Source organism: Triticum urartu, chromosome 3, assembly GCF_003073215.2.
Source record: "Triticum urartu cultivar G1812 chromosome 3, Tu2.1, whole genome shotgun sequence".
Taxonomy (NCBI): Eukaryota; Viridiplantae; Streptophyta; class Magnoliopsida; order Poales; family Poaceae; genus Triticum; species Triticum urartu.
The window spans coordinates 298842881-298856077 of NC_053024.1; the positions used below are offsets into that span (position 1 = coordinate 298842881).

At 44.0% G+C, this 13197-nt stretch overlaps 1 protein-coding gene across 2 annotated transcripts in view; it reads right to left on the reverse strand.

The window, feature by feature from the left end:
- Positions 1-11794: 11794 nt before the first annotated feature.
- Positions 11795-13197, reverse strand: part of LOC125543867 (RAB11-binding protein RELCH homolog) — a 28600-nt gene continuing 27197 nt past the window's right edge. Inside the window, exons 18-20 of one of the 2 annotated variants that reach the window (XM_048707361.1) lie at positions 12996-13119; positions 12756-12872; positions 11795-12375 (exon numbers count right to left, since the gene is read on the reverse strand). In XM_048707361.1, the coding sequence (XP_048563318.1) occupies positions 12056-12375; positions 12756-12872; positions 12996-13119 (561 nt within the window). In that variant the 3' untranslated portion in view covers positions 11795-12055. Of the gene's footprint in view, positions 12423-12755; positions 12873-12995; positions 13120-13197 lie in introns of both variants that reach the window. The other variant, XM_048707360.1, reaches the window with a different exon arrangement.

Consider the following 13197-nt stretch of genomic DNA (forward strand, 5'->3'; position numbering starts at 1 on the left):
CTTTTCACTCATCATACCGAATTGCGAGGATCGTGTTCTTTTCGTGCTTATCCATTCAACCGGAGTGTCGTGTCCTTCATTCAAGTTCTCTCATCTTATCAAGTTTTGTCTCCCTTCTCAACCAGAGTGTTGTTTGAGATCTTTCTTACCCCTTGTGCCATTCTTTCAATTGTTTCGGAGGTAGTGTGTTGTGGATTTCATTAAGTATCCTCTCATCTTGTCAAGTTCATATTCTTTACCTTCCATTTCCAACCGAAGTGTTGTCGTAATTGATCTTTATCGTTCCTTGTACATCTGGTTTCTACCGGAGTGCTTGCATTATTTCTTGTCCATTGCAACCCTTTTCTTATGTCTCTCAACCTACAAGGCTCTAGTAAGGTTCCTTGTTCCTCTTTCTATCTGAGTGTTTTCAACTTTGCTCCCTTCGTTGCATTCTTTCTTTCAAGTTGTTCAACCTCTAAGGTTCATTGGTTTCACTCATTTGCCAAAGAAGCAACTTAGTTTTACCTCTTCTCTTTCTCTTCTATTTCCCTCCGGTGCCATCCTAGATCTCGGGACGAGATTGTCTCGTAGTGGTGGAGTGTTGTGACGCCCCGAGACCGATGCTCCAGGTGTCTCCCAGTTATTCGCCGTCGTTGCCATGTCATTTGCTTGCGTGTTGCATCTTATCATGTCATCATGTGCATTGCATCTGCATGTTTTCGAAACTTGCATCCGTCCGGGTCTTCCAGTTCCGTCTGTTGTCCGTTCTGAGCCCAGACACACTTGCACGCGCCCGCGGCACGTCCGAAATATTATTTTATAAGTGGCCGGAAAATGTTCTCGGAATGGGTTGAAAGTCGACATGCGGTGTTTTTATAGTGTAGATAGAATGCATGTCAAATTTCATCGCTTTCGGAGATCGTATGATGCCCCAACGGATAACTATAGCGACAATATAGTCAGTCAAACGTCAGACGTTTTCGGTCTCCGAAACTGCTATCGGGCCTCTCTCTCCTCTCTCAGCCATTTCCCTTCTGCACATCCCACCCGCATCCCCAACCTACCCCTCCTCGTGTTCGGAGCCGTCGGATCGCGATCCGAGGGTCCAAAAACCCCCCACAAATCCCCCCAAACCCTAACCCTGCCTATAAAAGGAGACCCCCCTTCCAATTATGGACTTTTCCTTCCTCCCCTCCTTGTTTTCCGTGGCCCCAACCTGCAGCCTCCACCTCCACCTTCCAGCCGCCGCCCCCACCTCCATTTTCGTGCCGCTCCAGCCTCTGGCCACCACTTGGCGCCGTCCTAGCGGCCAGCCACCACCACGCAGACGCCCGCAGCCAACGGGAAGGCGCCACGCGTCCTCCCCACGCCCCACTTCGCCGTGGCCCTGCCAGGCCCATCTGAGGCCCGCCCCAGGCCTATCTGGGCCCGAGGCGCCCGCGTCCTGCACCGCCGCCCGTCCCATCGCCTCCTTGCTCGCTTCGCCCAGCTCCCGAGCAGCGCCTCCCACGCCAAGCATCACCGCCGCCTCGCCAGAACCCCGCCTCGCTGGATCCCCGCCGCCGGTGAGCAGCGCCCCGCCCTGCGCCTTCCTCTTCTTCTTCTTCTTCTCTCCCTCACCCTCTCTCTCTCCCGCGCAGGGTGCCTTCGCCGGTGAAGATCCATGCCTCCCTGTTGTTTGGCCTCACCGCCGACCAGATCTGGTGCCTCGAGGCCAGGTCCGTCGCCCCACACCTGTTCCCGGCCTCCCCGCCGTTCCCCGCGTCGCCGAAACGCCGCCACCGGAGCTGCTTTGCCCGTCCCCGTCGATTCCTGCCGCCGTCCCGCGCCATCGGCTACGTCCAGTTCAGCACCCGCTCGTGCGCGTTGACCGCGTGTGGGCCGTGACCTTGTCAGCCCACTGCGCAGTCAGCCCAGCACTGCCTCATCTGCCCGCCAGCCCAAGCCCCGCGCCACCCCTAGCCTGCTTCCCCTCCAACCGGGCCGAAGCCCATGGGTGAGCTGCCCCAGCGCCTGCTCTGTTCGGCCCCTGTTTCAGTTTCGGCCCGAGACATGTTTTTTTCGCAGAACATTTTAGCTAATTTCCAGGGATTTGCAGTTTTGCAGAATAGTCCCTAAACTTCATGCATAAAATAACTCATTAACCGTGCATCGGTTTAAAATGCTTTATATATGAAAATTGCTTAGAATTATGTGTAGATTAATAATATGCCACTTTCATGCATGTTTGACATGTTTAAAATGTTGTTTGTGTTTATTTTGCCTAATGACATGTTAAAATGCTTTGACTCATAACTAAATAACCGTAGCTCCATTTTAATCAAACTTTATATGTAAATGGGGTAGAAAAATGCATAGATTAACATGGTGACTTTACTTTGCATGTTTAACAACTATAAAATATGATTTAGGGCAGAACAGTACCAAACCTAAAATATGCACATGAGGAGTTTCCGAACTTGTTGTTTGTTGTTCCGTCCTCATTTAAACTTGCCTAGATAGGTAGTTTTCATATGCTTCACCTCTTGCCATGCTAACCAACATTTAATATTGTTGAGTACATAAACGGGAGAGAACTAAATAAGTCACGTGGTGTTTCGTCAATATGCAACTCGTTGCATATTGAGCTCCACTTAATTTGTAGGATTGCTTGTGTACTTTTCCATGCCATGCTTCATTAAACCGGACATGCATAATACTTGGTTGTGCATCATGCCATGGTGATTTCATGGTTGTTTACTATGTTGTTTGCTTCTTTCCGGTGTTTCTTCTTCGGGTTAGTTCCGATAACGTCATGTTTGTGAGGATCCGTTCGACTATGTCCGTTTGTCTTCTTCATGGACCCGTTCTTCTTCCTTGCGGGATCTCAGGCAATATGACCATACCCTCGAAATCACTTCTATCTTTGCTTACTAGTTGCTCGCTCTACTGCTATGCCGCGATACCTACCACTTGATATATCATGCCTCCCATTTTGCCATGTCAGCCTCTAACCCAGCTTTCCTAGCAAACCGCTGTTTGGCTATGTTACCGCTTTTGCTCAGCCCCTCTTATAGCATTGTTGGTTGCAGGTGAAGCTGAAGTTTGTTCCATGTTGGAACATGGTTATTGTTGGGATATCACAATATATCTTATTTATTTAATGCATCTATATACTTGGTAAAGGGTGGAAGGCTCGGCCTTATGCCTGGTGTTTTGTTCCACTCTTGCCGCCCTAGTTTCCGTCATAGCAGTGTTATGTTCCTTGATTTTGCGTTCCTTACACGGTTGGGTGTTATGGGAACCCCTTGATAGTTCGCTTTGAATAAAACTCCTCCAGCAAGGCCCAACCTTGGTTTTACCATTTGCCTCACCACCACCTACCCTTCCCTCGGGTCGGCCAACCCGAGGGTCATCTTTATTTTAAACCACCCCCCGGGCCAGTGCTTGTTTAAGTGTTGGTCCGAACCGAGTAGACTGCGGGGCCACCTCGGGGAAACTTGAGGTTTGGTTTTACTCGTAGGATGTCTCATCCGGTGTTGCCCTGAGAACGAGATATGTGCAGCTCCTATCGGGATATCGGCGCATCGGGCGGTCTTGCTGGTCTTGTTTTACCATTGTCGAAATGTCTTGTAACCGGGATTCCGAGTCTGATCGGGTCTTCCTGGGAGAAGGAATACCCTTCGTTGACCGTGAGAGCTTGTGATGGGCTAAGTTGGGACACCCCTGCAGGGTTTGAACTTTCAAAAGTCGTGCCCGCGGTTATGGGAAGATGGGAATTTGTTAATGTCCGGTTGTAGAGAACTTGAAACTTAACTAATTAAAATGCATCAACTGCGTGTGTAGCCGTGATGGTCTCTTCTCGCCGGAGTCCGGGAAGTGCACACGGTTCTTGTGTTATGCTTAAACGTAAGTAATTTCAGGATCACTTCTTGATCACTTCTAGTTCACGAACGTTGCATTGCTTCTCTTCTCGCTCTCTTTTGCGTAAGTTAGCCACCATATATGCTAGTGCTTGCTGCAGCTCCACCTCACTACCCTATCCTACCCATAAGCTTAAATAGTCTTGATCTCGCGGGTGTGAGATTGCTAAGTCCTCGTGACTCACAGATACTTCCAAACAGTTGCAGGTGCCGATGATACCAGTGCAGGTGACGCAACCGAGCTCAAGTGGGAGGTTGATGAAGCTCGTGTTCGTTGTGTTGTTTCGTTTCCAGTTGATCAGTAGTGGAGCCCAGTTGGGACAACTGGGGATCTAGCAATTGGGGTTGTCTTCTTTTATTTTGGTTATGTAGTCGGACCTTGATTGTATTCTGGATGATGTATGTTTAACTTGTTTTTGTGTGAAGTGGCGATTGTAAGCCAACTCTTTATCCCTTTCTTATTCAGTACATGGGATGTGTGAAGATTACCCCTCTTGCGACAAGCCTACCATGCGGCTATGCCTCTAAGTCGTGCCCCGACACGTGGGAGATATAGCCGCATTGTGGGTGTTACACTAAAAATAAGGGTGAAACTTCTCGTAAGGGAGATGCGGACCTCAAATCCATAAGTGTTCACCTGAACTTTCTCACTATCCTTAAGGAACCTTTTGCTACAAATGATTTTCTCGATTTTGTGCCTAGGAGTTTTATAATTAATAAAAAGAAAGAAACTCCTAGGAGTTATAGGTGTCTTATTGAAGAATTGCCTACCAAAGATGGCAAAACCTAGATCTATCTTCGCTTTTATGCCTAGCTAGGGGCGTTAAACGATAGCGCTTGTTGGGAGGCAACCCAATTTTATTTTTGTTTCTTGCTTTTTGTTCCTGTTTAGTAATAAATAATTTATCTAGCCTCTGTTTTGGTTGTGTTTTTTGTGTTTAATTAGTGTTTGTGCCAAGTAGAACCGTTGGGAAGACTTGGGGAAAATCTTTTTGATCTTGCTGTAAAAAACAGAAACTTTAGCGCTCACGAGAATTGCTGCCATTTTTTATTGGAGAGTTCTATTTAGTTAATTATTTTTCATATGATTAATAGATAAATTCCTCACGTCCAGCAAATTATTTTAGAATTTTGGGGGTTCCAGAAGTTTGCGTTAGTTACAGATTACTACAGACTGTTCTGTTTTTCATGTGTTGTTTGCTTATTTTGATGAATCTATGGCTAGTAATGGAGTTTATAAACCATAGAGAAGTTGTAATACAGTAGTTTTATCACCAATATAAATAAATAATGAGTCCATTACAGTACCTTGAACTGGTGTTTTGTTTTCTTTCGCTAACGGAGCTCACGAGATTTTCTGTTAAGTTTTGTGTTGTGGAGTTTTCAAGTTTTGGGTAAGGATTTGATGGATTATGGAACAAGGAGTGGCAAGAGCCTAAGCATGGGGATGCCCAAGGCACCCAAGGTAAAATCCAAGGACACCAAAAAGCCTAAGCTTGGGGATGCCCCGGAAGGCATCCCCTCTTTTGTCTTCGTCTATCGGTAACTTTACTTGGAGCTATATTTTTATTCACCACATGATATGTGTTTTGCTTGGAGCGTCTTGTATGATTTGAGTCTTTGCTTTTTAGTTTACCACAATCATCTTTGCTGTACACACCTTTTGAGAGAGACACACATGAATCGGAATTTATTAGAATACTCTATGTGCTTCACTTATATCTTTTGAGCTATATAGTTTTTGCTCTAGTGCTTCACTTATATCTTTTGAGCTTTATAACTTTTGCTCTAGTGCTTCACTTATATCTTTTAGAGCACGGTGGTGGTTTCATTTTATAGAAATAATTGATCTTTCATGCTTCACTTATATTATTTTGAGAGTCCTTTAGAACATCATGGTAATTTGCCTTTGATATTATATAGAAAAAACTTTCATATAAGTGCATTGAGTACTAAGAGAAGTTTGATACTTGATGATTGTTTTGAGATATGGAGATAGTGATATTACAGTTATGCTAGTTGAGTAGTTGTGAATTTGAGAAATACTTGTGTTGAAGTTTGCAAGTCCCGTAGCATGCATCTATGGTAAACGTTGTGTAACAAATTTGAAACATGAGGTGTTATTTGATTCTCTTCCTTATGAGTGGCGGTCGGGGACGGGCGATGGTATTTTCCTACCAATCTATCCCTCTAGGAGCATGCGCGTAATACTTGGTTTTTGATGACTTGTAGATTTTTGCAATAAGTATGTGAGTTCTTTATGACTAATGTTGAGTCTATGGATTATACGCACTCTCACCCTTCCATCATTGCTAGCCTCTTCGGTACCGTGCATTGCCCTTTCTCACCTTGAGAGTTGGTGCAAACTTCGCCGGTGCATCCAAACGCCGTGATATGATACGCTCTATCATACATAAACCTCCTTATATCTTCCTCAAAACAGCCACCATACCTACCTATTATGGCATTTCCATAGCCATTCCGAGATATATTGCCATGCAACTTTCCACCGTTTCGTTTATTATGACACGCATCATCATTGTCATATTTCCTTGCATGCTCATGTAGTTGACGTCGTATTTGTGGCAAAGCCATCATTCATAATTCTTTCATACATGTCACTCATGAGTCATTGCACATCCCGGTACACCGCCGGAGGCATTCATATAGAGTCATATCTTGTTCTAGTATTGAGTTGTAATCATTGAGTTGTAAATTAATAGAAGTGTGATGATCATCATTAATAGAGCATTGTCCACAAAAAAGGCCAAATAAAACAGGCCCAAAAAAGTCAATGCTACTATCCTTTTTTCCACACTTGTGCTTCAAAGTAGCACCACGATCTTTATGATAGAGAGTCTCTTGTTTTGTCATTTTCATATACTAGTGGGATTTTTTCATTATAGAACTTGGCTTGTATATTCCAACAATGGGCCTCCTCAAGTGCCCTAGGTCTTCGTGAGCAAGCAAGTTGGATGCACACCCACTTAGTTTCTTTTGTTGAGCTTTCATACATTTATAGCTCTAGTGCATCCGCTGCATGGCAATCCCTACTCCTTGCATTGACATCAATTGATGGGCATCTCCCTAGCCCATTGATTAGCCGCGTCAATGTGAGACTTTCTCCCTTTTTGTCTTCTCCACATAACCCCCTTCATTATATTCTATTCCATCCATAGTGCTATATCCATGGCTCACGCTCATGTATTGTGTGAAAGTTGAAAAAGTTTGAGATTACTAAAGTATGAAACAATTGCTTGGCTTGTCATCGGGGTTGTGCATGATGAGAGCATTCTTGTGTGACGAAAATGGAGCATGACCAAACTATATTATTTTGTAGGGATGAACTTTCTTTGGCCATGTTATTTTGAGAAGACATGATTGCTTAGTTAGTATGCTTGAAGTATTATTTATTTTATGTCAATATTAAACTTTTATCTTGAATCTTTCGGATCTGAACATTCATGCCACAATAAAGAAAAATTACATTGAGAAATATGTTAGTAAGCATTCCACATCAAAAATTTTGTTTTTATCATTTACCTACTCGAGGACGAGCAGGAATTAAGCTTGGGGATGCTTGATACGTCTCCAACGTATCTATAATTTTTGATTGCTCCATGCTATTATATATTCTGTTTTGGATGTTTAATGGGCTTATTTATACACTTTTATATTATTTTTGGGACTAACCTATTAACCGGAGGCCCAGCCCAAATTGTTTTTTTTGCCTATTTCAGTGTTTCGCAGAAAAAGAATATCAAACGGAGTCCAAACGGAATGAAACCTTCGAGAGCGTGATTTTTGAAACAAACATGATCCAGAGGACTTGGAGTGGACGTCAAGAAATCAACGAGGAGGCCACGAGGCAGGGGCCGCACCTACCCCCCTAGGCGCGCCCTCCACCCTCGTGGGCCCCTCGTGGCTCCACCGACCTACTTCTTCCTCCTATATATACCTACGTACCCTGAAAACGTCGGAGAGCACCACGAAAACCTAATTCCACCGCCACAATCTTCTATACCCAAGAGATCCCATCTTGGGGCCTTTTCCGGAGCTCCGCCGGAGGGGGCATTGATCACGGAGGGCCTCTACATCAACTCCATGGCCCCTCCGATGATGTGTGAGTAGTTTACCTCAGACCTTCGGGTCCATAGTTATTAGCTAGATGGCTTCTTCTCTCTCTTTGGATCTCAATACAAAGTTCTCCTCGATTCTCTTGGAGATCTATTCGATGTAATCTTATTTTGCGGTGTGTTTGTCGAGATCCGATGAATTGTGGGTTTATGATCAAGATTATCTATGAACAATATTTGAATCTTCTCTGAATTCTTTTATGTATGATTGGTTATCTTTGCAAGTCTCTTCGAATTTTTAGTTTGGTTTGGCCTACTAGATTGATCTTTCTTGCAATGGGAGAAGTGCTAAGCTTTGGGTTCAATCTTGCGGTGCTCGATCCCAGTGACAGTAGGGGAAACAACACGTATTGTATTGTTGCCATCGAGGATAAAAAGATGGGTTTATATCATATTGCATGAGTTTATCCCTCTACATCATGTCATCTTGCTTAAAGTGTTACTCCGTTCTTATGAACTTAATACTCTAGATGCATGCTGGATAGCGGTCGATATGTGGAGTAATAGTAGTAGATGCAGGCAGGAGTCGGTCTACTTGTCACGGACGTGATGCCTATATACATGATCATACCTAGATATTCTCATAACTATGCTCAATTCTATCAATTGCTCGACAGTAATTTGTTCACCCACCGTAATACTTATGCTATCTTGAGAGAAGCCACTAGTGAAACCTATGGTCCCCGGGTCTATTCTCCATCATATAAGTTTCCAATCTACTTTATTTTGCAATCTTTACTTTCAATTTATATCATAAAAATACCAAAAATATTTATCTTATTATTATCATCTCTATCAGATCTCACTCTTGCAAGTGGTCGTGAAGGGATTGACAACCCCTTTATCGCGTTGGTTGCGAGGTTCTTATTTGTTTGTGTAGGTATTAGGTGACTCGCGCGTAGTCTCCTACTGTATTGATACCTTGGTTCTCAAAAACTGAGAGAAATACTTACGCTGCTTTGTTGCATCATCCTTTCCTCTTCAAGGAAAACCAACGCATGCTCAAGAGGTAGCACTCAACTCCAAAATTCTCTCGGAGCATCTTAGCCATCTCCCCTCTAAGATTAGCTAGACCATCATCCATGGTGGACGATGAAGCTTGTGGCAGTGGCATAGGAGGAGTAGGGTTAGTAGTTGCAGGTCTGATTTGTGGCATGTATGCCGAATTGTAATTCGGAGTGATCTAACAGTGTTTGCTCTTATATGTAGGGTTTGGTTCGGCGTCACCACCGAACTTGGCATACTCATGATAGGATTAATAGGTGCAACAACAATTTGATTTGTGGAGCTAGGATAAAAATTCATCGGCACAGGGGGCGCTGATGAAATAGGTAAAGTTGGACTAGGGATTTCTACGGTAACAGGCACACCAACATTACCACTAGATGATTGAGGCATAATATTTTTAGCATTACTATTTTCCAAGAAAATTTGGTATAAAAGATTGTTGCTATCAGTAATGCAACTATCAATTTCAGCCCATACCTCAGGAGAGAAAGTATTACTTACAGGGGGTTTAACCTGTTCATCATGAAGAGGAGGAAACTTGATTTCTCCAACCGGAATGATATTGCCTTGATGATCCTTTTTGAACTTAGCAAGGAACTCCTGCATCTCCTTCTCTTCACGCGCCTTCTTGTACTCCTCATAAGCTTGGCGATGTTCCTCCGATAACTCCTCAAAATTGGGCTTGATTATGTTATCGGCGTCGATTTCCGAGGGCTTGGCAATCTTGTCGTTGCCAGACATGATGGATGATGATGATGATTGATCTTTTCCCTAGCGGAGTCGCCAAAAAATATGTTCGCACACGAACACGTCACCGTGTACCCTCGACGCCGGGGGTGATGCACCGCAGCTCACGTCGAAGGAGACCTGGCCAGAAGCGCGGTACGCAGGCAATCCGGCGGGTGCTTTTGAGGACCCGAAACCCCACGCGCCCGGGAGGGACCCCGTCTGGACGTGCGGCGGCTATGGGCTGCCCTAGGTCGGCCTGACCGCCCCTAGGGCCTCGAGGTTCGCCGCCCTGCAACAAGAAGAACAGACGAAGAACGAGGAAGAAGAAGAACAAAGGGAGAAGATAAAAGTAAAGGTAAAAGTGGTAGAGAGATTTGATCGATTGTGTGTTGTTATTCAATCGGCCGTCACCCCTTAGATATATATGAGGCGGATGGACTTCCTGTGCAAGGAAAGGTTACAATTCACGTTCAAAACCCTAGTTTGGGTCCAACTCGGAATCAAACCTTCCAAAACGGTTCTGTTTACAACCTGGCTGCACCTTGCGGGTCATGTTTGAGGCAGTAAACGACCTCGGATGAAAACGGGTCCAAAAGCAATCTTGACCGTTTCGACGAGATGGACAACTTTTTGTGTTGAACATTTTTTGATCAGAGGTCATCTTCAAGGTCAAATCGCTCGCACACAAAACAGATTGTCACGCAAAACACCTGTTCCCTCGCACTACCCATCATACATGCGTCTAGTAGGGCGCGCCACATCTCAACTCATGACAGGGTTGCACTCCGATTGCTCTAACTTTTGCATACGAACTCGGATTTGGATGATTGTTATATCAAAATCGATCGTTTCAACGAGACGAAGACAATCCGTGTAGATCTTTTTCCATACGAGGCGGTCTTGAGGGCGTAATGAGCCGAATAGTGTTCTGAATACAAAATCTCAGTATTTCGAACACAATTTCGGCCTGCGAGATGAGATCGGATGGCGATGGCCCAAACTTCAAAGATGTTCATATCGACAATACGAAACTTTTTTATGTAGATCACTTCTTTATTTGAGGTCATATTAATTAAATTTTTGACCGTGCCAAAATCTGGTGTCAACACTAATGAAATAGTCGGAGCACATATGATTCTCAGAGATTATGATGGGGGCATCATCTTCGGCTCATTTCGACACTTGCTCTCCTGCGATGATGTGTTTCCATAAAGGAAGGTCCTATGCTGACATCACAATGAAGCAATCTTTCAATAGATGTTGAATCTAATTGTCTTGAAGCAGTGCAGAGTGGAGAAATTAATAGGTCTAAATATGCCTTTTTGGTTAAGGAGATCAAAGATAATTTGAAGGAACGTAGTTCTTGTATGTTCTTGTATTACTCATATACATAGTCAAAATTTAAGCTAGCCATTATATGGCCAACTTTGATAGGTCTCAAGTATGAACTGTAGTATGGCTTAGGTCTGGAGTCTGGACCGGAGGAAGTCCTTGTCATTGTCGGTCGTGATTGTAACGCTTGAGTGTTGAGTAATACAAGAATTACTTCACAAAGAAAAAAACAAATACTTACCTGTCATCGACATTAGCAATCAGTCAATTTTATTGTTGGGACAGCTGCTGGTGTCCATTCGCGGGCGATCGCTGCTGCTCGTTTCACAAAGATAAACATTCCTGAAGAGAAGCGCCACTCTAACACGTAGCAAGGCTTGAAATGCAAGCGAATCATCCTCAGCCCATCAGAGTTCAAGTTCTGATGCTCGTATTTATTTTTGAATTTATTTTAGAATTTCCAACGAAGCACATTCAACGGGAGGAGGTTCCCGTCGACGACGAGGTGCCTACGGTGACTTCGTAAATTTCAAGATGATATGCTAGCTCAGTCTTTCAGAGATGCTCGTGTGTGCGTGTGTGCGTTCATAGGGTTAAGTGTATGCGCGTGTATATGAGCGTTTGTGTCTGTACTGTGTTAAAAAAAAAGGCTTGAAATGCAACTACCTCACTCGTGACCAGCAAGGTTTTTTGCGAGGGCGGGTGTGAATAGTTGTCGACCCAGAAACTGTCGACTTGCTACCTTCATGTACGTATATAATATGTTTGGTCTGAGATTACACCTCGTTAGTTTTGGATCGCTTAGCTAGGGAAAGCGCAGCATCCTCCTGGATACCATCTCACTACAAAGTACAAACAATGAACAAACATGTTGTTCTACATTAACTTATTCATGCTGTGACGACCGAAATCAAGCTTGGAAAATATTGTATTGATTGACAACGTTGATAATATCAGCTGGGTTCATCACCACCCTTTGCTTTGCCTCGCAACATGTCTCCAAATCCACCCCTCATTATGCGACCAAACCTCGTGTTCTCCTGCTGAGTTTGTAAGCCCACCTGGGGAGGAACAGAAGCAGCAGCAGGGTCGTGCTGCTCTCCACCCTCTTTCTTCCCAAGCAGACTGCTCTCGCCGAAGAAACTGCTGACAGAGGTCGCGATCCCAAGGTGTGCCCCCATTGCCTTGCCGATGCTCTCCAGCGTACCTCCAGACCTTTCCCGGCCTATAACTTCTAGTGCCTCCTTGTGTGCAGGGTCTAGAGCATCCACATCTTTTAACAAGTTCTGTATAGAGGGCAAAAGTAGATCACGTACACTTGAAGCAGGAAGATCTGCAAAGGAAAAAGGGAAATAGAAACGCATAAGCATACATAAAGGCTTGTTCTATTGTCGGGTACAATTTTGATATGTAGGACAAATGGGATGTGCCAGTAACCTATTACTAGCTAGATACTACAGTCCATATATGAATCCAAATGCAGTTTCTATTGCCTAGGCATTGTTCAGGTTGTGAATGATGTAGCAAATAAGTACAAAAATTATACTGAGATTATAAACAAAAGGCACAGGCAGCACTACAGATAAAGATAAGAGGCACACTCAATACAAAGTTTGCTTCTGCTATTAAATATGTGAAACACTGACAATTTCGGATAAAGGTCAACCTGTAGCATCCAAAGCACGCAGCGCTTCACAGAATACATTTGCTCTTTCACGACGCCGTTCAACATTATTTTCAGTAGGTGGGGCACTTGTAAGTCTAAATATCTTGGTTAAAAGATGTATGCAAGGTCAAAGGAAACAGAGGAACAGATTGATATGAAGATGTGTGAACACACGAGTGAGCGAATCAAACATGCAAATTTTGGTCAAAATGTATATATTAAATGTAGTGAGTAGGATATATTCACGTAGTCTATCTGTTGAATGCGGCACAGCTACTGCAAGTGCACGAATGACCGAAATAGTAGCTTCATGTGATCCATCTTCAAGAAAGGCATCCATTTGAATATGTATCTTGTCAACAACCTGGCAGTGCAGTCATGGAGTAAGGGCATTGCAAAAACTATTGTAATGTATAAAGGAATATTAGAAAATGATGCTTCA